Source organism: Macadamia integrifolia, chromosome 6 (assembly GCF_013358625.1).
Source record: "Macadamia integrifolia cultivar HAES 741 chromosome 6, SCU_Mint_v3, whole genome shotgun sequence".
Lineage (NCBI taxonomy): Eukaryota > Viridiplantae > Streptophyta > Magnoliopsida > Proteales > Proteaceae > Macadamia > Macadamia integrifolia.
Window position 1 is genome coordinate 22791439 of NC_056562.1, and position 26291 is coordinate 22817729.

General features: G+C 36.9%; 2 protein-coding genes across 4 annotated transcripts; one reads left to right on the forward strand and one right to left on the reverse strand.

Moving 5' to 3' along the window:
• Positions 1-5994: 5994 nt before the first annotated feature.
• On the forward strand, positions 5995-7927 carry LOC122081468 (nucleoside diphosphate kinase B). Its single transcript, XM_042648613.1, has 4 exons — positions 5995-6187; positions 6516-6564; positions 6661-6892; positions 7605-7927. The coding sequence occupies exons 1-4, from the start codon at positions 6137-6139 to the stop codon at positions 7717-7719; spliced, it is 447 nt and encodes a 148-aa protein (XP_042504547.1). The 5' UTR covers positions 5995-6136; the 3' UTR covers positions 7720-7927.
• Positions 7928-9517: 1590 nt separating this feature from the next.
• LOC122081469 (ELMO domain-containing protein A-like) lies at positions 9518-20133 on the reverse strand. 3 transcript variants are annotated; one of them, XM_042648615.1, is made up of 10 exons: positions 19398-20133; positions 15159-15268; positions 12450-12518; positions 11915-12030; positions 11765-11819; positions 11594-11641; positions 11355-11475; positions 10530-10577; positions 10206-10264; positions 9518-10081 (listed from the first exon to the last, which is right to left on the reverse strand). In XM_042648615.1, the coding sequence occupies exons 1-10, from the start codon at positions 19480-19482 to the stop codon at positions 9983-9985; spliced, it is 810 nt and encodes a 269-aa protein (XP_042504549.1). In that variant the 5' UTR covers positions 19483-20133; the 3' UTR covers positions 9518-9982. The 3 variants fall into 3 exon arrangements, with proteins under 3 accessions (XP_042504549.1, XP_042504548.1, XP_042504550.1); XM_042648614.1 differs by having other exon boundaries at positions 10206-10300; positions 19398-20128; XM_042648616.1 differs by lacking the exon at positions 11594-11641 and having other exon boundaries at positions 10206-10300; positions 19398-20125.
• Between the last annotated feature and the right edge of the window lie 6158 nt (positions 20134-26291).

The following is a 26291-nucleotide window of genomic DNA, read 5'->3' on the forward strand; positions in this document are numbered from 1 at the left end:
GGGGGGGGGGGTGTGCAGTGATGATAGGTCACAAAACTCGGGGCACTCAGAGATGGGAGGAAAGTGACTTAGATGGTGTGCATTAGCAATTAGTGATGGAATTAGATTGTCAAACAGTGGTGTTTTTGGTGCAAAACCGTACGGCATATTGTCACTACATGACATTTTCTAAACCAGAATAGGCACATTTTTGTGGTTCTTCATCAGTTTAGAGAGGCTTGCAAAAACTGCAGTGCAAAATCTCTGGTTTGGGTTGGCATTAGGGACCTAGATAGAGCAAATTCAGAGAAGGTATACTAGTTCTAGTATTTGAATCCAATTAGTATATCCACCTTAGAAATCTGATCTGATAACTTACAATACTTTATGTTTCGGAATTCAAATTTGCCGAATATTTAGATATCAAAATTCGAATTAGATGATAAGTTTTTAATATACAAAAATGAAAAATTACACCAAGTAAATGAATAATTGTTTGTTTCATATGGAGACAGATAAATATAGAATATTTTGAACATATTAAGTATAAATGATTAAAGAGTTATCGATAATCTTGAATTATTATAAGAGCAAATTAGTATCCAAAATCTGATTCTCCAAATAATGGTCTGAATTAACAAAAGATAATAATCCAGATCATTGATTATCCATTTAGAAACTTAGTTAGGGTGCTTTTAGAATTGATTCAAGGGTTTGGTTGTTGAATTTGGTTTAGTTTAAAAACTATCTATGTTCAGTTTGGCAAATGCTGATGAGGAAACATCAACAGTAATATGTTTGATTGCATGTAGTATTTATAAAAGCTATCTTTTCAAAAAGAAAAAACATTTGGAACCAAACATGAGTATCCAGAACTGACCCAGATTAAGTTAATATTTAGATCAATATTCCTTTTTGAACAGATGTAGATCTATTTTCTTTTAGGATCAGCATAGATTTGAGTCAGACCTATGGAAATCATATATGACTTGCATTTGTCTGGATTGCAATTACGCCTGACCTGCTTTTGGAGTACATGCATGCATTGATGTGGTCTTGTTATATATGTTTCAAAATAATGGCTAGTGCTACCAGAAATGAAAAGAAACTTGCAAGTTCCCTTCGTCAAAAAAGTCCGAATTCACATCGCTTCATAGGAAAAAGATTCTCTCTAACGCCAATCTTTTAGGTGATTTGGGCATGCATCTTAGGTATTGATGGGTGTTGAAGTGTGTTCAAGTCGTCCTAGCCATTAGATGGGTAAGAGATAAATAATTGGATGCTCAAATACCTTCTAACCAAAAAATATATGGGAAACATTGATAAAAAATTTATGTTATATGATGATTATTTTCATGGAAACTGAAGATAATGATAAGAATTTTATATTTCACGATGATTACTTTCATGAAAATTTTATGTTCCATGATGAATCAATGGATATATGAACAAATGGATAGACCAAACATGAAGCCAAACTGCCTACATACCCTTATAGAGAGATCATGTCAAATGAAATTCAAGAAGTGAATACCTTGGTGTCAAAGTCTTGATAACAAACTTTTGTCATAGTGTGTCGTTGGAAATATCATATAGCCCAGATCTTTATTGGGTTGTCATGGGACTTGGGGAATGGTTCCAAAAAAACGAAAGAAAGCTAAAAAAATATGCCCGTATCATTTTCTTCATGCTTGAATTTATTATTATTATTATTATTTAGATAGCACTTTAATTTAACAATTTGTAAGGCAAGTAACGCTTCCGTAGAACCAACAAGCGGTAGTGGAGCATACCGACTCAACCCCACAACCAGCTGATTCGAACGGTGATGGGGCAAGGGCTTTCTTCCACTAGGCTACCAACCCTATTGGTACTTAATTAGAATAGTTAATTACACCGTCAGACAACGGTGTAAACAAATCCCACAACCATCCTTGCTTCCCATCTTGTGTAAGCCAGTCCACCATCTTCTTACAATTGATCAAGATTTCTACCTCATCCCATCTTTGCCTTTGGGCTGCTTATAGTCCTTGTCGCATTCCTCTCTACATCTTATGTGCTCCCTGCAAAATCATGATTCATTAAGGTATCATGTAATCTAGCATTTAAAAATAGGACTGATGACAACCATACTTTTTATCACAGATGATAACAGGGTAATCCACAGTCAATAATCCTTGGTAACCATGAAAAACCCAAAAGAGTAACCACTAGTAACACACCCGTTTGATAACATTTCAAGAAACGCGTTTCTGTTTCCAGGAACAGCAGAAACGGAGCAAAAAGCGTTTGATAAAACTGTTTCGTTTCACTTATTTTTAGAAATAGAAAAAGAAATTTTTACTTATTTATGGTTCAAGAAACGACCCAGGCGAACTTGTTTCGCCGTTTCTGGAAACGACTTGTGGCAATTTTTTCACTGATTACCATCAACTTCTAAAAACATGACTTATCAAACACCTTCAATTCCGTTTCTGTTTCTAGAAACGAAAATTTATGTTTCTTCCGTTTCTTGAAACAAAAACGGCAGAAACGTTATCAAACGGACCCTAAATTTTAATAGTATCAAGTGACACTTCAGAATCCTAAGAAAAAGCTCTAAAGCTTCAGCCATAACGGACTGAAATAATTTGGTAGGATGAGGCTACCAAACTCAAATTTTTCACCATGATTGCAACGACTTGTTGATTGGTTTGATGTTTCAAACAATGAAGTTTCCAAATCAAATAATGATTTAATGGTTTTACTTGGAAAATAGAAAATTCTTAAAATTAAATGTTTTTAAGGGTAATTACAGTACCACCCTGGAAAATGCCACAATTATAAGATCACTCCCTCTATTTCACCAAATTAGATTCAAACCCCCTATCATTAGTCACTATTAAGGAATATTATGAAATGACATTCTTGCCCTTATGAGTAAACCACTGATAAATTACCCATTCTCATCATCCCAAAAATACCCCTCTTTAGTAATTCATTCTCCTTATGTCCTTCTCTCCTTCTCTCCATACCTCTGACCAAGGGTTTAGATGAGTTTCATCCGATTGAGGCACATCTACAGAATGAAATTCATGGTCAGTCATTAATACCTTAAAAAAAAATATATTCGAAGATTCACAGCTTCACCCTAGATGAGGAGGTACAGGGAAATATAGAGGAGTTCACGACGATGATGAGAAGTAGAGTAGCCGATCGATGTTGGCGGCAATTTCTTTGTTACCAAACCGCACGTCACAACAAAAGTTGTGATATTGTAGTTTTCTGGACATCTGGTTCAACTGAGGTCTTACTTAATGTGCTGGGTTCTGGGGTGGTTGGTTCTAGTGGTCTGAAGGAAATGATTTCAGAAGGTCTTAGAGAGCTAGCTATGAGTTATATAAGAGAATTTGCAGATTAGGTTATGAGAATCAAATTTAGTTGAATCATTGGATAGAGCCTTAGAAGGGCCTATCCCTGATGTATTGGGAGCCAATTCCACAAAAGATTTGTCAAAGATACACTGGAGCAATGATTCTGTGATTAAACTTGAAGATTTTTCATATTTATGAAAGGCATAGAAAAGTTATGATGCTGATTGCAAAGTTTGGGTAGCAGAACATCTTTGCGGCTACAGACCGGCGAAGGCTACTGGGGAGAAGAAGAGGGTCACAGGAAGCAGAAGAAGAGGAGAAAAAGGACAGGGAGCTCGGCTACGACTCGGGGAGAAGCAGCTATGACCTTGCTTAGTAGGGCCTCCTGCCTGTGTCTTGTGGGTGAATGGTGCAAGTCATTTTCCGCCTCGCAGCCTGCAAACAATTTCATTTTGATGAGAAGATGATGGATGAGATCAGCCAGATGCAGATCAATGACAATCTAGTGCCTTCTAAGAATCGCCGGCGTAAGATACCCGACATCAATCGCCAAAGAAATTGATATCAAAGCTTTGATTGCCATTTTGGTAGGGTTCCCAATCGATTCACTTACCGAAGAGCAAATCGAATCCAATGGTGTGTCGACACTTTGCGGAGTATTAAATGGAATCCAGCGTGAGCAAGATGACGAGTTCCGTCTCCGGGTAAAAGAAATAGAAATTATTACAAGGGTATTTTAGGTACTTCATATTTAATAAAGGTATTTTGGTATTTAAAATAAAATATAATTACTGACATCAATATATATGGTATATTCCTTAATGGTGACTTAGGATAGGAGGACTAAGTCTACTTTGGTGAAACAAAGAGGGTGGTCTTATAATTGTGGTATTCTTCAGGGGTTGGCACTATAAATTACCCTATTTTTAATGATTTCTTATTAATCCTCGATACTCAAAAAAATATGAGATTGACGAATCTATCTTATCAAGTCACATCTTTATGAAACCTAAGGATCCCTTCAAATAATGGAGATATTAGCTCAATTTCTCACATGCCAACACATCACGTGCTTTAATGTAGTTAAAATTTTAACAATGCTATTATGAATTATTGAGCTACTCTTTCTCAACACGACTGGGTTTAGTAAATCATTATTTCAAAAATATCTAGCTTTAAGAATTTGAGCCCATAAAGCCATAGGATTGGAAAACAATATCATCAAACCACCAAACCCTTACATGTGACACTCCATGCAATCGGGGTCCATTCACGATGTCTCAGCTCCAAACCCCTCCAAAAAGGATAACTAATAGAGCTCAAAACACTACACACTTTATTAGGTAATGGGAAACATGACATGAAAGGTGGAATAGAATTAAGTACATCTATAATCAAAACCACGCCTAGCTTGTGACAAAAGAGGGATCTCCTATCTACTCAACTTTTTCTTGACCCTAGAAATAAAGCTTGTGACAAAAAGAGGGATCTCCGATCTACTCAACTTTTTCTTGACCCTAGAAATAACTTGCCTTCAAGAAGCAATTATATTCATGGTAACATAGGGTCTAAGTATATAGCAGACTCATCAATGGAATTAGGGAAAATGTTTTTTATGGAGAAATATATCCTTGTGCTTAGACACGAAAGCGGATTAGAGAATCATTCTCGTACAATCCTGATCCACACAAGAAAAAACCACGTGGTGGATTCCATGTGTGGATCAAGTCGAGCAAAAACCTGAGCCACATTCCTTAGACAAATGGGGTGACAGGCATAGCCCCCATGAAAGGGAACATGACTCTTCTATGGATGCTTTCTCGTACGATTTCATTGGTTCTCACGCACTAATAGGAACCACACTCCTCCACAAGAAAAATTTCCCTATAAAATTAGTACCTAAACATCGAATAGCTAGAGACACAAACCAAACAAGACTCCAATTTTTTGAATCAATAAAATTAAGGAAAGAGAATGCTACCCACTTCCCTAATTTTATTGATTAGGGAATGCAAGCGGTAGCATTTTTTCCCATAAATTTAATATCCAACCTTGTTCCATTTCTTGATTAATTGAGCATAACCTAAGAGTGTTCCGATGTGGCCCAATAGGTGAGTGCAACAACTACTAAAAGTTCCTAGGGTTTGTTTAATCTTGGTGATCAATTCGTTAAAATCCTATTGAACCATAGGAGTGATAATGATCTTAAGAATGGGACACAACTTAGCCCTATATTTTTAATTTATATTTCAATAATTCTTTTCCACCCTTTCACATATTGAGTTGTGGGGTTCACATTAATACTCGTCTCTCCTCTGAAAAAAAAAATATATATGAACCCTTACTAAACGAATCCATTTTCCACCCTGTCATTTGTGAGATTCTTTACTCTGGCATTATGAAAAGCTATGTCATTATGAAAATATGGTTGGAATTTTTATTAGATTATGCAATCATGATTATAAAACTTTTCATTTTTCTTTCTTTTAAAATCCCTTCCCTTTACATGCAACCATTCAAAGTGGGACTAAAAGCCAATCAGTGGATAACTAGTAAGGATTATCCCGGAATAACTTCGTGTCCGCAACCAAACATCCGTGAAAAGAACGGAAATATTCAAAGGATGCGGAATAATATCAAACAGATATTCTTTAGGCAGTGCCATAGGCTTTAGGGTTTTTGGTTTCTTTCAGCTATAAAAGCTCCCCTGCGTTACCCCTTTTCTCGCTCCTCTCCACACTTTCTCTTCCAGACCTGAAGCTAGTAACCCAGATCTCGAGATCGAAATCGAAGCTGAAGCTAAAATGGAGCAGACCTTCATCATGATCAAGCCCGATGGGGTCCAAAGAGGCCTGGTTCGTGTTCTTCTTTTTCTGATTTAGTTCCTGAAGTCTTATTGATTTCTGTAGTTTCTTCAACTGTTTATTTGTAAATTTGACAGATCTGATTAATCTTTCCACTACTCCGAACTTTTGATTTTTCTTTTTTTCATGATAAACTTGTTGGTTTCGATCTGAAACAGACTAAAACATGTTTTAAGCTCGATTTCAGTCTCTTGCTTATTATTTTGGATTTTTTTAGGCTCCAATTACCATTGGTGAATGCTAGTTTAATTTGCATCTGATACTGGGTAGGATCGGGGAAGTTGAATGGTATCTGAAAGATTTGATTTTTTATGTTCAGGTTGGTGAGATTATCTCCAGGTTTGAGAAGAAGGGTTTCACTTTGAAAGGTAGCGTGTTTTTTGTTTGGGTTGTGCACTGTTTCTGGTGTCCATTCAGTTGTCTCTGGTTTATACTCAACTGGTTGTTTTGATTTTTTAAATTAGGTTTGAAGCTGATCACCGTGGACCGCCCTTTTGCCGAGAGGCACTATGCGGATCTCTCCGCCAAGCCATTCTTCAATGGACTTGTTGAATACATTATTTCTGGTCCCGTGGTTGCGATGATCTGGGAGGGTAAGAATGTGGTCGTCACTGGTCGCAAGATTATTGGAGCCACTAACCCCTCAGAGTCTGCCCCTGGCACCATACGTGGTGATTTTGCTGTTGAAATTGGCAGGTAATTCACTAAACTGTCACTGGTTATTAGTGTACACATAACATCTGCATTGCCCATCAGAGGGCGGACCTCGGAGCAATGGTAAGGTTGTTCCATTGCGACGTAGTGGTTGCAGGTTCAAGTCTTTACATCTGAATTGTCTATTGTGCCAAATCATTTTATGTCACACTTGGGCTTGAGATTTTAAGCCTGTTCATTAAATTGACAATTCAATCTTAAATGGAACATAACCCATAAATCATCCTGTTGAGCTAAAGTCTTATGGTATAGAACTGAAAATGGGTCTAATGATTAAATAGTTGATTTCAGTTGGCTTTGAGTTTAGCTTCCATTGGTGTCACTGGCCTAGTGCCTTTTTTTTCAAGAGTTTCTCAAACATTGGTGACTGGTGTAGGGATCCAACCGTGTTCGTTGGGTTCATCGATTTGAATTGTTTCTCTGCATTCATCTGTTTCATAGCCAATGAAATAACTGATCCAAACAGCCATTGAAGTGATTGAATGGCTATATGTAGAAAAGTATAAATCTTTACTTTCTCCAAATTTAAACTTCTTGCAACCTACTTCATTTTCAAGTCTAAGAATCCCCTGCTCCTACCCTTTAGTTTATATTGTGAATCGTTATTGGCACTTGTAGTACCAATTCTTCAAGGTTGATTTTGTGGGGAATTTCGAAGGTCTTATTGGAATTGATTTTTGTAATATATTTGCAGGAATGTCATCCACGGTAGTGATGCTGTTGAGAGTGCAAGAAAAGAGATTGCATTGTGGTTCCCTGATGGCCCTGTAAACTGGCAGAGCAGCCTTCACCCCTGGATCTACGAGTAAAGCTTATTCTAGTTTAGCAGGTTCCAAATAGCTGCTTAGTAATCCGAATTCTGGTAATTTATGTTGGTTTCTCGTAATTGTTGGGTATTTAAGCTTCATTGAGATATCTGTGTATTTTGAAGAGCTATTGTCTTTTCTGCATGGCGAGACAACAGAAGACATGGTTATTCTGGTTTTGATTATTATATGATTTTGAGTACTTTGTCCAGTGTTGTTTGTTTTTGGAGAAATTTATAATGGATTAGGTAAACCTACTAGGATTCCAGGTTTAAGGGGAGGCAGAATTTAATTGGTTGCAACCGGCGTGGGTGAAATTTTCATTTTAATTCCCCCTCCCCCTCCCCCCTTTTTTTAGCTCCGTTTGTTTGCGGAAGGTTTTGGTGGGGTGGAAATAAAGGGTGTAAGTTTAGTCTTTTTAAAAAAATATGGGAAAGTGAATGTGTTTGGATTGCAGAGGTGGGAAAATTCTCAGACATCCATTTAGAGGCTTGACCGCTTGAGTGGTAATGTCAGTTAGGTTTCTTTTCCTCCCCACCCCCTTCCAAGTCCCACAAAAACTGGCAAGGCTCTTGCAATGATCACCTGGAAGGTGGAAGCTAAGGACCTGAGAGGGGTAAGGCATGGGTGGGAGGATGAACCATCGGCTCAATTGGGCTCTAAGGCTTGCCATAGGAGCTTTGCTGTTGATCTGTGGAGTGCAAAGGTGAAGGGGGAGAGAATTAAACACAGATCTGGGCATACTAGTGAAGGTTAGATATGTCACCAGTTTTTTTGGAGCTAGCAACTCAACCAATGGGAGGGGCATAGGGGATGGCATGGTTCTTGATGATCTCATCTGGTAAATAAAGATCAAAGGTTCAAATCTGGGTTCTCATATTTTATCATCTTGAGCTTGCCTCTGGAAATTCATCCACGAAGTTAAGGATCTGGGTATTCTAGAAGCCAGATCTAATGGAGTTCCTAGTCCTATATAGCCTATGCTAAGGTGGGGCGACCTAGCAACACTGGGAGTGTATACTCAATTGGGAGCTCTGCAACATCAGAAGAAAAAAGACCCATCTGATCAAAGAAATGTCCTTATTTGGCGAAATATTTCAGGCTTTCAGGATTGAAAGGAAATTGACCAATCCCATTGATTCCTTCAACTCTCAAGCTGTTGAAATTCTGAGCTAGATATGTCTGCAACAACATTTGGCAGATTTTTTTTAAAAGATAATGGAGAGAGGCAAGTGCGCCGATGGTTACAGGATGGAAGTCGCCGGTTAACAACCTCCATTAATCTAAGAAATAGTGGTTCTTCCTTCATTTAACTTCCCTCGATTTCTCACCCAACAACACAGGGGACCCATTCCCCTAACAATGCCATTACTACAAGAATCAGAAGGGATGAGATTAAATCTGTTGGGTTTGATGGCTTTTACATAGAACATTTGAGACATCAACTGCCTTTTCATAGCTTGGTTCTACTATGCTATTGGGTAACGTTCTTTTTCTCAATCATTTCTTTATTTGGCAAAATGTATTTCTAGTATGGCAAGACAAATATTATGTTTTGCTACAAGGAATAGTGATATGATAATTCTGACCTGAAGAATATCTAGAAAATGATTTAGATTGGTCATATATCAAATTTCAAACATAGTTTCAGCCATTTCATAAAAAAACATAACATCAACCAACTACCTGCCCACATGTGTTGACCTTTCAAAAAAAAAAAAAATTGACCTTTCAAAAAAAAAAAAAAAACTAAGACCTTACCAGACAACTTGGGCAACTCGGTTTTCATTGAGACAACTTGTGAACACCGAGCAAAAGATCTTTGGATCCATCTATCAAACCAGATCCTACATTCTCCAACCGTGTACACCAAAGAACTCTTCAGTTCAACAGGTTTTCAACCATTTTGTAACTTCACCAGTAAATCGTGACTGGAGCTAATATAAAAGTCATACAGACCAATTCCCTATTTGTAAATGCATTAAATTACCCCCCCCCCCTTTCTCTCTTAAGGGAATGAGCAATGAACTACTAAACCTGAATATGGTTACACTTGCAATCTGGGATGTACCAGATAACATCTAACAGAAAACAACTCCAAATTTCCAAGATTTATGGTAACCTACCATTAAGTTCTGACAGTAATTTGCCAGGAAAAAGGTTGAAAAAAAAGAGTGAAAAAAGTGATTGGACGAAGAACGCATTGGAGGATGACACCTCTTGAACCCAAAAGTTGTCTGTATACTTCTCAAACAGGCTTAAAAAACTATCTGAGGAGGTCGTATGAGGGCATGTCCTCCAGCCGTGTGATTTCTTCAAGCAGCAGCTCCCTCTCCAGTTGTTGGCGTGTGGATTTCATCACAGACTGACAGGAGTTTCAAATTAAGATATAAGATCAGACTTATAGACAATCAATTGAGGTAATGAAACCAAAGAAAGTCGAGACTACTATCATTTTCTAGGAACTCTTCGACTGAAGATGCACGTACATTGAAGTCCATATAAGAAGCATGCATGGTAAGCCACTGCTGATCCATTAGCTTGAATGCTATACAATAGAGAAGGTCAAATGCTGACTCATTTTCTGTCAGATAAATAAAAAAGTTACACACCTCATGCTTGAAACAAACTAGTTCATAATGCAGTGAGATGGAACAGATGATATGGATTCAATATCTAAATTGGGTAAATATTAAGCCTAGGTCCTGCACATGTCCCCACCATTACCTGGGCATTATCCAGTAGAGTAGCTAATGTGATTGGATATCCCAACTCAAATGCAAACAGCAAGCTAGAAGTGGATTCAGCATTACCTGAAAGAAATTTCAAGAAAATCGCTCCAACTAGCGTTCTTGGGTTGACTGCAGAGTTGAAAAAGGATCTTTTGTCAAGAAAACATACAAATATTAATGACATCATTGGTGGAAGTAGCAAGTTTTTCAGAACTCCAATTTTTATGAAGTGATTGGAATTCAGAATATATCCGTTTGTTTTACTATAATATAAAATACTGAAGATATTTTCTGCAAAAATTAGTGCTATCCTGCACCTATATAAATAACCCTAAGTTATGAATGAGATGAACTATAGAAACAAACATGTTCTATTTCTAATCTAAGTCAAAACCAAATACAGATCTTTATTATATGCTTTTTGGGGAACAGCATGTATAATTCACCTAACTCCATAGTTTTAGATAGTACGATTTGTCAGATTATCACTCGATATAAATCTCCATAGAACTATTCAATACTTTACATTAAAAAAGAAAAGACCCTTTGTTTGAGACGTATTTTCAGTAAAAAAGTGACGAACTCTGCTCAGCTGACATTATTAGCAGTTTTTATTTATTTATTTATTTTTTGGCCAAGACTAGGCTATGAATTAAATATCCATTTAGCATCGAGCTCATCAACTATTTGGCCAAGTAATTGTCAAACTTGTATGTAGTTTCTACAGATTTAGCTGAGCTGTGCATATGAAGATTGGAATGAATACCCCCCACAAGATAAAAGGTCGCTAAAAATATAGTGCGACTTCAGCAAGATTCTGAACCCATTCATAAAAATGGCAATTTTTGATAGCTCATTCAAAATCATCACTGTTAAGCATGAAATTGGATACAGAAAATCACAAACCAGCTTGTAGATCGAGCATCTGAATGAGCATGAATGTGATATTTACTCCAGCTACTGCAAATGGGTACTCCCACATGGACCGGACCCCTTCCTGCTTTTGGAGAAGGTTCTGGAACGATTTCTGTGTGCAAAGATTAGCTCAGAAACGTGACATGATGAAAGGGAAGAATAACTCAAACCAATCTTAATGAAAGCTTGTATTGGTCCTTCAAGGAATTCATGGCATGCCTGATGCTTACCAAGATGCAAGTTCCAGAAATCTCAGTTGGAACTGGTGTTTCAAGGAGCTAGTATGTGTCATTTTATGGAACAGATACCAATGGCACACACCTTAGCAAGCCTCTGAAGAACAATAAACCATACACATATATATCGGATAATCAATAGCAAAATTTTATATCAGAAAGTACCGAATAGTTCCTGGCAAAGAACAGTAGGTTCTCCAGCGATATGAAACCACCACCCCTACCAGCAATAATGTATGAAGCATAAGCTCAAAAAAGTGATAGCAAGAAGCCAAGAAGAGGACTCTTTAGAAATCAAAGGATGAACTAGCAGACCTGAAATCTGTAGATGGATCTTTTCCCTGCCAACCCATTTCCTTCCATTGCTCAGATATTAAACCACGAAGTTCTTCTTCAGGAAAGGCAGCGTGCCATAAAGCCCTTAAGGCTTCCTATAATGTTGGAGCAATTGTAAGTCCACAGTTAAAAGAAACCATTCATGTTTTTTCAGTAGTATTGGACCATGCCACCCCAAAGAGGTGCCAGAATTCAATGGACCAGTGGGTCAGATGTATCTAGGTCATGGGTTTATCAGATTCATTGTCTGCATTAGCATCAATGCATAATTGGCAAGATTTTCCAAGGAATACAATTCAGCAAAACTGAATTCTAAATGGTTGGGATGTACATCCACTCCAATATAAACAATGAAAGCTTTAGAACACTACTAAAAAAATAAAAAAGCTTCAAAAGCGAGTACATTATCCAGAGTAAAATCATGGAGGCATATAAATAATGGATGAAAAAAAAATTAAAAATAACAACCCATCTTCCCCAACTAAGGCATTCACCCACATGAAAGATACATTACCTCATGTTCAGGCCTTGAACTATCATAGGCAACATCTATGCGGCTCTGCAGCCTCTGCAAGCATTCTTCCTGCAAGTATGAAAACCCATAGAAAGATTCCAGTTTCTCAGGAAAATCATTTGCAGATCACTTGGTGTGAACCAAAAAGTGGCTATCACAATATAATGACACTATAATTGAGAGCAGTTAAAATTATCTAATTGATTATATTTTAACATAAATTTAAAAAAAGAAAGTGATATAGCAACAAAATCAGTGGGCCTGACCTCTTAATAAATTGATAGAGAAAAGAAATCCAGAAAACAGATCCCACAGGACATTCCTCCATGGGGATTGGATCAGTGGAGCCTCAAGGTAAAATACAAATATAGAACTAAATCGGATTACATACAAAGGATGTTCAGACTGGGTAATCTGTATGCCTCAACACCCATACATATAGCACAAAATTTCGCACTTATTTCATTCCGTGTTGTTCGGTATTGTATACTCTAAATAGACCCAACTTTGCCTCCTATCCGATATTTGGAAATAAATAGCAATGAAAATTCTTCAATATGCCTCATCCAGAAGGATTACTCAATATAGGGCTGCTACAGATACTTCTCCGGTTTATTTATCAGCTGCAATTGTTAAACTTCTAAATTTCTGTGTCCTGTATATGGTCATATAAGGTAAAATGATTCCACACATTATGCACTATACACATACTGTACCGAATGATTAAAAAATGATTTTTCTTATCTTTCTACATGTATTCTGTAGGTATAATATTTTTAATAAGAATTATTCGGTAAAAAAATGTTGATTTCTTTGTCCGTATGTCGCTCACTTCCAGCAATGGTGTCCCCACCCTCTCAAGCGGCAACTCCATTCTTCCTTGGAGCTGCTTGAGTCCCTCCTCTGAAGTTACTCATGAATCTGCAGGGCATGTGAAAGAGAAACACCATCTCCCACTTTCAACCTCATCTGCCCTGAGTCTTTCAACCAAGGATGAAGGACAAAGAAAGGGCAAATGAAAAGAAAATCTGGAAATCAGAAGGTAGGCTTGGAGAGAATTATTGGAACCTTCTAAAGCTAAACTGTGATAGAAACCAGCTGCAAATTTTATGAACTTGGATGGTCAAATGGTCATATTTTGGCCTGAAACATAAGCACCTCTAAAAATATTGGAAGCTTTAGATTATTTAAATAAATAAATAAATAAATAACACCAAAATGGTAGTTTGGCTTCGTACCCTAGGTTGATAGTGTATGCCGTACCTTGCTGTATACTTTCTCAAATATAGCCTATTCTACATATATGATTTAGTATTTCACACAAAATTCAATGAAAACAACTAAAATATGCATTCGGAATGAAGGAAAACCATTTAATATCACATAATGTCAAAGCGTTAAAAGTAAAAAGTGTACAAATGTTACAAATAGTCAAATACAAGAATACAACCAAATTAAAACACCCTTACAACATCGTTCCTCCAACTCTATCTATGTCAGTACCACATAGTTCTGGGAAGGATCAAAACCTGATTCCTGACCAGGTATCATGTTTTTTTACTCAACTCAGGTGACTCACCCGAGTCACAACCTGGTTTTCCAACTATGATCACTACAGGTCTATAATTTTCGAAGAACATTGCTACTAAATACTTACTACCAAGAGAAATGGTAAAATTGATTGTCCCAACCTTATTATTGTGGAAAACAAAGAGAGCAGGAGCTTAGCTGAATTCTACAGGATTATATATATATATATATAACCTCATTTAGACCTAGGATATTCCTTTCTGAAGATCAGCATTCCTTCTTACAACTCATAGAAGTTTCAAACAAAAGGAAATTATGCAAATTGATTTTTACTTCTAATTTCAATACTATAAGAAAGTTTTTTTTTTTTTTTTTTGGTGACAAAAAATAAACTGTAAGAAAGGATTTTCATTTTCTTTTCTTATGACCTATAAATATTTAAAAAAATAAAAATAAAAATTTGATGCACAAATAAACTATTAGAGGCCAGGAGGAACGTTTAAAGAAATTTGACAAGCATGGTCAAGTGCAACTTGATTAGTCTGAACCACAACCTCCTATCAAGTATTTAGTTTGGCAATATAATAGTTTAGAATATCAATGAGTACACCCAGGACTCAGATGACTTGACATGACACTCCCTCAGGAAGACTCCAAGGCAGATTCATTTTGTAGCAACTCATAGGGCCGACTGAGTCAAGTTGGTCAAAATCTTATTGCAACTAGTCTAAGTCTGTGCATGGCACCAACTCTTGTTTGGATGAAGTTATATGCTAACCATTTCCACTTAAGAATTGATAGCCGCCAAACATATTCTGAAAGCAACCTCACCCACCCCGTCTTCCAAACCAGGCAATCATCCTTCCTTGCCAAACCTGATCATACCAGTCAGTTTTCAAGCTGCTTCTTGGGGAATTACATGAACTAAAACCTCCTATCAAGTAGTTATCTTGAAAATATAATGGCTGAATCTCAATGACTACACCCAGGACTCAGATGAGTTGACATGACTCTCCCACAGGCGGACTATAGGGCAGATTCATTTTGTACCAACTCACAGTGCCAAACTGAGTCAAATGTGGGCAAGAGTTTACCAGAACTGTTTCATATAAATTGCATCTCAAGTGTGGGAAAAAAAGTTGAAACTCTAATTTAACCAAGAGGGGGGGAAATTGTTACCTGTGCAGGGGTTAAATCAAATGATGGGCGAGCAACACTTTCACTTCTCTGAACGCAAACACAAGACAGGCCTCTGCCAAGCCATGCTGCCGATCCTGCCACAACTTCAGCTGTAGCAATACAAAACTGCCAACTATTGGAATTGGAGTTTCTAAAGATCTAAAAAATATATATTACACAACTGTGAAACAAAGAACTTCTGCACAGGCTGAAGAAATCCACCAATCCTGTTAACACGTGCAAGGCCAAATTACCCAGAGCCTATGCATGTTAACCATGATTTTGGTCAAATTCTAGAACAGTATAGTCTTTGTGAACAATTTAAGGAAAGATCATCTCAATCAGGCTGTATCAAACTATTAAGTTCCAAATATAATTTTCTCCACAGGAATAACATTGTTGAAGCATAGCTCAAATGAACATTTATAGCATCTCCCAAAGGTGAAACAATACCATCAATGTAAAAGTTCAGGGATTAATCAGACAACTCTCTAGCCCTCTCATCAAAGCATTGACTAGTTTGAAGACATGGCAGGAATGAATTAATTTCAGACCCCACCAACTGCATTGGCTATTATCTGTGTTATAACTGAGTGCCTTCCAGAGACGGCACTACCAGTAAAGAGGTAACCCAATCACAGGCCCAGGAATAACTGCCACAGACATTACCAGCAAATTCAGTGGTCCTTTAAGAGCAATTGGTTGTTTCCATGGTCACAAGCATTAAAAACATAAAGGCAATGTTTTCCATTAAATTTTCAAAGTTTAGCATAATTTTTTTTCCACTCATTTATATATTTATTCCTTAGGGCACAGGTAGTGAAAATGAGGTCAAATGAAAGGGAACCACAAGAGCAAAAACAATTCGGCAGGGAGATGAGATGAGAGGCCCACCCTTTTCTGGGGTCATTAAATAAGATATTTGTATTCCATGTTTATAGTTTAATAACATGATTATATAATATTTCTCTTTCTTTGTATACATCGTATTATCGTAATATATATATGTAGTCAGCTAGGCTTCACCCAGAGAGGCCGAAATTACTAGCTGACAACTGTTGGCTGCCCTGCCATACCATTGAGACCGATCCAAGGACTAGGAAATAAGTCAAACAACATAAAGGCAGAATCCTCAATTCTGATGCTTAGTACCATTTTTTTTCTTTCAAGCAAATAAGCTCCCCAGATGCTGAATGCGACTCATGAAATCCTAACACCATTGGGGAGGAGACTCATCTTTTAGTTATTGGGCGGATGGCATCACCAGAAGAAAAGCCTGGAAATATGCACATGTCATTGGAGCTATTAGACATATGGCCCCAGGTGAAGATCTCATTCCATTCAAAGCCAAGTGCTGCAAATAATATGGCAGATCTGATGGCCAAGCAAGAAGTGGTCGGGCAAAAAGGATTCTGGGAATTTTGTGATCCTTTGTGAGAGACCGTAATGTGATCTGTATTCCTATTTTTATGTTTATTTTCATTTTATTCTGCTAGTGACAGGAACTTCTGGCATTTCCCTTCTGGGCTTGTGCTATTCTTATCATTTGTGCTTAGTGAATTCATAGTTATCTATCCAAGACAATCCTAGTTCAAACTAATTTTCTTTAGTGGGAAGGGGTCCAACAGACATGAAAATTGGAACACAGAAAACAAATGAACAGGCTTGACAGATTAGCTAATTGTGGCTTTCTTCATAGTCATGCATAATTCTGATTTGCAACTGCTAATTTAGTAGGTGTTCTACCTGATCATCCCTTTACAAGATGCCAGGAGTGGGCCTTAACCTACAAATTAACGCTTCAAAGCTGGTATTTACTAGGCAGCTCAACTTATTCAGGGTTTATTGTGCATGGCAAGTACTCGTTGCTCATTCTGAACAGTATTATTTTAGCTTTCTTATAGTCCCCCAACATGAGGAACCAATTCAGCACAGGCTTTACATAATCCTACAACCCTATCCAAACTCCTTCGAACTCAATCTAACTCAACCCATCAGAGGTTGGGGTTCAAAAAAAAAAAAAAAAAAAAAAGCCATAGCTGCTTAAAGCCTTAAATTAGGAAATAGAATACGTGTCTCTGAGCCACCCATCATGTCGCAGGATACAGTGGGCAGGTGGATGTGCAATAAGATCCTAAACTTACATGTCTACACTCTACACCACACTACTAGAAAGAGGCTAGCAAAAGAATCAAGTAAGGGTGAAGAAGAAACAAAGGTTTCTAATGCCATCTCTAAGTTAAAAATACTTGAAGAAGCCTAGTTCATTTAAGAAGGGTAGAAGAACCTCACAAGACAATAAGCATCAGGGATATAACATATGTTGGTCTCAAGGAACAATCTGACTCCTACCCAAACCAGCCACAAGTTCTCATATCCAATCCAATCCAATCCCCAATGATTCCTATCAAAGCCCATTGGTGCAGATCAAATTGCATTAATCCTTCTAACCACCTCGTTGCTATCCCTTCCGGTTCAACCAGGTACCAATTTACCCTACTTTGCTTTTACCCTGGGACCAGAATGAAAACAAAGAGTAGGGACCCTTATGTGATTAAGGGAGAGAAAACAGAAGGGTGTGGCTAATCAGCCTATCTCATCTCAAGCCCATTAAGTTGTGATAGTAAACAAAAGAACTACATGACAATGTACCAACCAACCTAAAGTCATGGACAACTCACGACTCACTACCACCTTTTGAGATAGCTTGTCATCATAAGAATTTGTAAACCCTTGCCCCACTAAAAACAGATGTTCAAAAATAATGTGGGTTTATCTGTGAGATGAGCCAGCTAAGGCAGTTATAATAATTTTCGGAACTATAACCCTTAGTATGGTTACATCAACTAACTGTCTCATGTAAATTTCAGTAGCCACCATAGTTAAGTTTGGGATAGGAAAATTACAGTGGGGGATGAATTCAGGAATAGTACAGTTTCAAGGGGTAAAAGCAAGGTTAAAATTCTGGTGGACGTATATCATACTAATACACGGTCTAATGGTAAAAATTATTAACGAGTGTTTGCAACTTTATTTATTTTTACTTTTGTTTATATAGTTTTGAGCATAATACTAAAGAATATGAATATTAGTACATTCAGGTAGATAAATACACTGTAGCTCATTTTATTTACCCAAAAAATAAATAAAAATTGTACATGGGTAGCCTATCTATATTAGACAGGAATTTACTAATTCAGCAGCAACCAAGTGTAAGGAAAATGCCACAAAAATAAATAACATACAAACAGTGAAAATTTGTATAATAGTGAAACATTTACAAACGAGCACTTGTGACTTTGTCTTTCGCCATATATTTTTTTATTAATAGATTTAAAAGTGCCCTAACACTTCAAGTGTGGCAATTTGCTCAATCTCAGCAAATCTAAACCGTTTGAAAGTTCTTTATACTTGCTAATGGCTTGAGTGCGCAACCTTTATTCAACATGGAGTGGCATCCGGCCAATTATCTGTGAGTCTTAGGCAACAGCAATAAATGTTGCAAAGACTCGAACCCATCCTACCACAACCAGGTCCAAACTTCACTGGTAAAGCCTGCATCAAAATCCCCTCAGATTCCTCATAATTATTTTGTTCACTTACTCCATTCTAAAGGGATCACTTGATATACCCTCATTTTAATATCACCCATTAAAATAATGGCATACCCACGTGAAAAGTTGGTAATGAACATGAACACTAAAACTGAACAAGCAGGACCTGTGAAAGGACTGATTCTCACTGCAGGGAAGAGTAGATTAAACAAATCTGTTGATTTCAGTTAGCAGTATTAGAGCTAACTTCCCAATTTTTGAAATTTCAAAGTACCTCAACCTTCGTAGCCAAGAGATTTCAGAAGAACAAAGCTTACATAAAAGACGTAATTCCGCCCCACAATACACGCTAGACGAAAATTTCCAAAAATTTTACAGCAACAGTAAATGTCGAAAATAAAATGCAAATTCAGCACATTACACTCTGGAATAAAAGCATGCGAGACTCTTTCAGAGCGGAGAACTGAAAGTATGGAAGAAACTAGCAATAAAGTGCGAAATTGACTTAGTCTCTAATAAAAAAAAAATTCAAAATTGTCGCAATTAATGGGAGAACAAGACAAAATTCATTCTCAGAATATAAAGCAATAAAAATATTGGACACAGCTATAAATTTTAATTTGTTTAAGGGAATATGAAGTGGAAACAGCGTATCGATGGGAGAAACTAATAATTTATCACCTACCGGATGGTGAGTGGCAAGAGCTACCCCGTTCCAACCCCGGAGAAATCCTCCTCACAGCTACGAATGATTCACCACGGTCATCCATATCAGCCGCTACACCATGGCTGAATCCACTCTGATCCAGAGCACCTCAGAAACAAACAGCCACCGAATCTTATAGCAAACGAGGAATACTCCTGAGATTTCTTCAAATGAAATCCTCCCCAAATCTCCTCAAACAGCCACAAAGAAATCAGAATCAAAGCTTCTTCCAATTACTTCCTCAGAATCCAATCAAATCACCTTGAAACTAGAAAAACGCATTCATCAGCGCCAAAATTCCATTTGAAGAAATTAATGTGCTTCTTGCAGAGCTTATGCAGCGATTCACGCTTGACAGCACCAAAGATTCAGCATCAGAGGGACTAGCATAGCATACCACGGCGAAAACTCAAAATTAGCTCAAAAGGAATGTCGTTCGGACTTCAAATCAATCAAACTTCCATGTTAAGCCATCAAGAATAACCAATAATCTTCCTCGATCTCAAGCAAAAAAGCAGAGACAAAGAAAGAATCTTGGAAAAGAGAAAAGATTTAGGGCTTTCCCGAAATCCTAGGGCTCCAATATATGCAAGAGAGGCGCCATTATCTGTCAACTGTTTGAACTTTTAAGTGCCTCGCTTTCTCTCTATTTTCGGATAAAATGGTTTCTGCTTTTCGCGTCTGTCTTCTTCGTGTGGCGTTTCCATTACGATGGAAAGGTTCATAAGAGTTTCACGTGGTATGGCCGACTGGCTATGGGGCTATGGGGCTATGGGCTGAAAAGGGCTTATTGCCAAATTGTAAGGTTATAAAGGTAATTAGGGATTTAAGACCATTTTTTCTAAATGGTTTTGAGACCATACTAGTCTTTTTCATTTACCTACAAGTGGACCCATTACTCGATGACATAAAAAAAAAAAATCTATATATATATATATATATATATATTATTTTAGTTTTTCACTAACAAGGTGTAGATTAAAGAAGGGGAGGACATAAAGGATGTTATGATAGCTAGCACAATAGGCACTTAATTGCCACATGGCAATATTTTTAGTATTTAAAATTGGTGCACAAGCAGGCCCACTCATCATTATTCATTTATATAAGGGGGAAAATGCCATGTGATGAAACAAATGTTGATACAAATTTTTTTTTTTAAATTAAGGTTATGTTTGGAAGTTAAGAAAAAAAAAATTAAAAAAAAAAAAATTTGAGGAGAGAGTTATACACATACAAAAAAAAATTATTGTGTAGTTATAATTTTTGTCTTATTATGTCTTTTGTAGTATTTTCTTTTCTTGACTACCAAATATAATCTAAAAGAAAAAAAAATAAAATTCATATGATGTCGTTATACTATCACCCTCTCACACAAGGATTCTATTATTTTTCTCTTATCTAATGATGTTGGCTTTTATAGATGATATAATTCTTCATATAGCTATTGGTGTGGCATGAGAGATTATCTGGACTATAATCATGGGAAAACCCTCTTTCTAATTTAAAATATACGAAAAAAAAAAAATCAAATACAAAACAAGGTCAATGGTGAAATTTTCTTTCTCAATTTTTAAACTTCGGAGGTAGATCATCTAATGGAAGGCCACTTATGACTTATCCATTAAATGGGCACTCATCCATGTACCTGTGTTATGATTGGGTAAGTTTTTGTTTATCTTTCTCAAAATCCAATTACAAAGATTTCAGATTTATTGTGCTTGAAGTGTTGAAGATTTAAACATTCTCCTTATAATTTTATACCATTAGTGAATTGAACTTGAATTTGTTGCCCAAAGAAAAATCAGAACTAATTCCATTTTACTTATATTGATTACCAATCACATGATTAAGTTCGACCATTAAATTTTAGACTCATCCATTCGAACAATTTTCAATATATCTAATGGTCGAAATTCTCACTCTGTTTGATTGCAAGAGAAATTTAAAGGGAAGGAAAGTGAAACTTTCATACTTGAAAATGTTTCTAATCATTACCCCCATGTGATCTAATGTGATTGTATAAACTACTTAATTTCTTGACCATATTTAGTAATGCATTTTACATGTAATTTTTATTTTACACATTTTTTTTTTTTAGGTAAGATATTTTACACAATTTAGCAGAAGGGGATGCAAAGTAAGGTGAAATTTTATAACCAAACATAAAATGAATTAAAATTAATGATATAGTCATATGGAGTAATGATTATATACATTTCTTTTACAAGTATAAAAATTTAACTTCCATTCCTTTTAATATCCATTACAACCAAACATAGCCTTAATCTCGGGAATATTACTAGAGATATATACGGGCCATAAAGGTATAAACTATTTCAAAGTGTCTAACCATTATGGCTTAGATCTACAAATTTGGAGCATAATAACATCAACACTTAACTGCTGCATACCAATGGAGAGGGGTTAGATGCAAGAAATTTGAAATATAAGGTAATTTTTTGTAAATTCTCAGATTGTCCGCAGGGACCAGGGGGGATGTAATACGATTAAAGTGTAGGGGAGAGCCTTGTAAATTACGGATTCGTCGACTCCTCTCCTTAATGCCCATCACCCAAGTTGACCCATAGTTACTTGGACGATCGAAACATGGCGAGATGATGATCCAACGGTTTGACAAAGGAGTGGAAAACGAGGCGTTGACAAAGATTCAGAGAACAATGAGCTAAGAACCGTTGGATCATCGTCTCGCCACATAACACTCGCCCAAGTAGCCATGAGCAAGACCTTAACGATAGGCACTAAGGAGAGGATCCAGATCCATAATTACCCAAAAAAAACTTTAACATGGTTTCCCTAGAGGTCCCCTCCTATGTGGTTGGGTGGACCCAATGGGTCAACCGCAGGGAAAAGGGCTCTTCTACTATGCAATAGAGGTATCATTGAATCTGAACCGCCGCCTCTATTGCACAAAAGAGGAGCCGAATCCCAATCACAGACATGACAATGCATTCTAATATAAGCAAAGCTTGGTACTTGTTGATCAACTTTTCGGACAATTGAACAGGTCATCTTCCATTTTCTACATAAAATTAGTATGGCCAACAAGCACAAGCATGATAGCGACACACACATTGTAGAAGGCAACAGAAAATTGTATTGGCCACACCACTTAATTTTTTTTTGGTGGATGTATAGGTCATACCACAGTTTAAATTACAATTATGAATAGGTTGGTATTGGTATTGCTCCTTATAAAGTGTCCAATCATTGCATGAGGTTGCGGGATTTGAGGATAATCATAATGTATGTAATTTTTCTAACAAGAAAAAAATTAATGTATGTAATTTTACCTTTGCTTCGTGAAGAGATTATACCCCAATTCAAATACACCACCATAATAAATCCCAACAAAGCAAACTTATTGGTATTGTCTTTATGTTTGTGCAATATTGTAATAAAGGCCCAACATCAGGTTCATGGTAGGACCAAATGACCCATAACATGCCCCCAACATTCAAGTTATTTCACGGAAGATTTAACTCAAATCATGATTGGTGGGTTTTTACAAAGTAAGATTGCTCCGTTGTGATCAAATGATTATGAGTTTAAATCAAGAAATAACATTTTCATGAAATGGAGTAAAACTACATACATTATGATCCTCCACAGACTTGCAGTGGCTAGAATTTCATGCATTGAATACACCTTGTATTTGGCTGTAATCTGATCACCTGGTCCAAAATTTTGACCATGGGTTAGCTGCCTAAGAAACCATGCTTTAGGATCAGCTGACATCATTGGGTTGAACCACACCACCGGCCTAACCGAGCCTGTTCTGGATTTCGGAGACGTCAATAATGCATGCCAGGGATGAACTCACATGGGATGTGGGCAAAGTGGACAAAGTGTCAAGTGGTGAGATCTTTAGTGTAAACGTCATTGTGATCGTCAAAGTGACACCAATTCACTCAGTTTAATTCAATATGAATTATGGAACCACCCACTTTCTGACAATCAAGGAACCTGTCTTTAAAACTGTGCCCTATCTCTTTAAAATATGGCGTGGGCATCTTCAGCAAGGGGTAATATTGTCTTTTTATATCTTTGTGTCTAGGTATAAATACATACTAGTGAAAAGTGTTCTTTCTTCATTTTTACATATTTTTCTTCTTCTCCTTCTTCAAATAAATATGAATTGAATACTAAGATTGCTTCACAAGTGAGAAGAAAAAAGGGGCTCACATATTGAAGATAACAAACAAAAATTCTATGATTTTGTTTAATTTTAGATCAAACTAATGGCTTATGAATAGTATCTGATCAAATAAAAGGGAAATAAAAACCACAATCAGTGAGTTTCACATGATTTGAGAAAAACCACAAGTCAATAGAAACATTGACTCAAAATTGATTGGTCATTTCTTAAATCTTAGCAAGTCTTCATGTCCTAACTAAGATTTAATATTGATTTTGACATAATGACAAGTTACTTTTAAATTATTTTGAAAACTCTTTTTCATGTGTACAATAATAACTTTTAGGGATAAGACAAGAGGACAATATGAAAAAAAAAAAAATTACACGAGTGTGGCCTATGCCAATACTCAAAAGTCCCGTATATCTATAATTGTCTTTCTCACTTGAAAAAAAAGAGATCTCTACCTCTTGTTTTGAGAGAGAGAGTGAGAGAGAGAAGAGGAATGCTTGTGTCCAAAACCACCTCCCGAAAAAAAAAAAAAAAAAAAAACATAAAAAACAAAGAACAAAAAGGGGTCTCTAAACATGAGGGGTAGGCTACCCTTCACATAAAAATTTTATATTCATTTTATATGAGAAAGAACGTTGCTCTGTTGGCATGGCCAATCGGGAGGACGTGTGGGAACACCTTTAGCGCATGGTGGGTGGGGGGCAACATGGTCTTTCTACACCTTGATTTGACATGATGTTCCGATTTTTTCAATTTCAGCTGAAATAGTTAGTTTTGATTAGTCTGATCAATTTTGAAATCAATACCAAACCAATAAAAGTTTGCCAATCGATTCAGATAAGTTCAATCGAGTGAGATTTTTTTTTTTCCTTATTGGATAAAATAGAATAAGTTGATCTTCATAACCATGATATATGATTGGTGTCTCCCAAATATTCTAGGTTGGTGCACGGATAGCCAAGATATTGCACAAAATCCCAAAAATCTATATACTTTAAGATAATATTCTTCGGGTTATAACCATCCAACAAAGAGAAAAATTATTTAACGTAAGCATTATGATGTTAATTAGGGCTTTTGTTAACCCTAGATGTCCCTAACACCAATATTTGGAAATTATATAATTATATTATAATATAGAAGTGTGTGTGTTCAGAACTTGATATATCTTTTTAATTTTTTTTTCTTAAAAATTATGTAATAAAATATAATGTAAAAATCAAAATGAATATTCAAATAATTGAAAGTCAAATTCACTAACTCTCTGCACGAAGAATTTTAGGTAGAGTTCATCGAAGGTGGACCCAAGAGTCACATGACATGACCTTGTGATGCTTGTAAAGGATAAAGTTCAATTGGGTTGGAGACTACATATGCTGTAAAGGGCGACAAAAAGTTCATCGATATTCGACGAGTATGATGGTTTTAATGATCATCCTGCATGTATTTCATGTGTCTTTGATTGGTGGATTTAAAAAACCTCGTAAATTGATTTAGGGTATAAACGTGGTTGTGGATATATCGATTGCCTCTTTCAGTGTCTTTAAGCTCTTTACAACGTTATAAAGTCTGCTTTAGCTCTTGGGTGAGTGGTAGTAGTGCTTAAGCGTTGTCACCTTGCGAACACCACATTTAATCTAAACGTAGATATATTTCTACATTAATCTTTATCGTTCATAAATTTTGACGCACAAACTGGTTACAGGAGGTCACGGTGAGAGCCTCAGGGCCACTCTGCCTCCATGCTTCATGTCTGGTTTCTGGATGTCACCGTCGGCCTTGCAAGATCGACGGGATGTCACAAGATCCGTAACAACTAAGGAGTCCAGTACCCATCTTCCTCGACCAAACATGAACTCTTTTTAAATCAAGTTGTAGGTCCAATAGGACTCGCCGGCGGAAGTATAAAAGCCGGTCAAGGCAGGCGGGTCTGGCCAAGGTCACAAAATGAAGGTAGACGAAGATCCGAGCTGTTTTGAGGTAGTGTAGGGGCGAAAAATGATGGAAAAAACGGTCTCTGAATTTGTCAGAACCAAAAATGATAAAATAAGAAGTAAAGGAGGCAAAAGAAGAGTAATTTGACTACTTACTTTGAACTAATTGAGATCTAAGTAGCTGGAATTAGGAATTGAGATCTGAACTACTGAAAGAAGGTAAGCCGTAAGGCCGTGAGATCTGACGATCGAGAACCCATTTTCCGAACTGGGTTGGAGATCCCCATCGGCGCGCCGGAGACGAAGAATCTATCCTGTGAACTAGGTTTAGTTTCATAAGCAAAGGGCTCCCCAACTCCTCCCCTTGCTCCCACCTCCGCCCTCTTAGCAATTCACAGTCCATCCCAATCTGAAACCTCCGCAAAGAACGAAGACGAGCCAGAAAAAAAAATTTTGAAAAATGGGGAGGCTGGTGTTGCCGCCCGACAAAGCGAGAAAATATGCGGCGATCACTACCACTAAGTCGATGACATTGCAGAGGTTGGGGTGGCCATCCATGTTCTCGCAAGAAATTGGTTTCAGAGGAGAGAGGAGGGAGGAGAGGATAGGAGGGAGAGATCACATTCGCATCCGGTAGCAAGTATGGATATCAACGGTTGAGATTAAAGAAAACTAAATCAACGATGCATATTAAATGAGGTCTTTAAAAGGTTCGTAGCGCTTAAGCACTGCTACCTTTTAGCCTAAAAAGCACTTTTTGTGCAATTC

Excerpts from the sequence above, each read along its gene's own strand:
- LOC122081468 (XM_042648613.1), top strand. The coding sequence starts at position 6,137 with ATGGAGCAGACCTTCATCATGATCAAGCCCGATGGGGTCCAAAGAGGC. Across the intron at positions 6,565-6,660 it reads GAAGGGTTTCACTTTGAAAG|GTTTGAAGCTGATCACCGTG; the intron begins GTAGCGTGTTTT and ends TTTTTAAATTAG. Across the intron at positions 6,893-7,604 it reads TTTGCTGTTGAAATTGGCAG|GAATGTCATCCACGGTAGTG; the intron begins GTAATTCACTAA and ends ATATATTTGCAG.
- LOC122081469 (XM_042648614.1), bottom strand. The coding sequence starts at position 19,482 with ATGGATGACCGTGGTGAATCATTCGTAGCTGTGAGGAGGATTTCTCCG. Across the intron at positions 12,031-12,449 it reads GTTCAAGGCCTGAACATGAG|GAAGCCTTAAGGGCTTTATG; the intron begins GTAATGTATCTT and ends CCAACATTATAG. Across the intron at positions 10,082-10,205 it reads CTTCTTATATGGACTTCAAT|TCTGTGATGAAATCCACACG; the intron begins GTACGTGCATCT and ends AACTCCTGTCAG.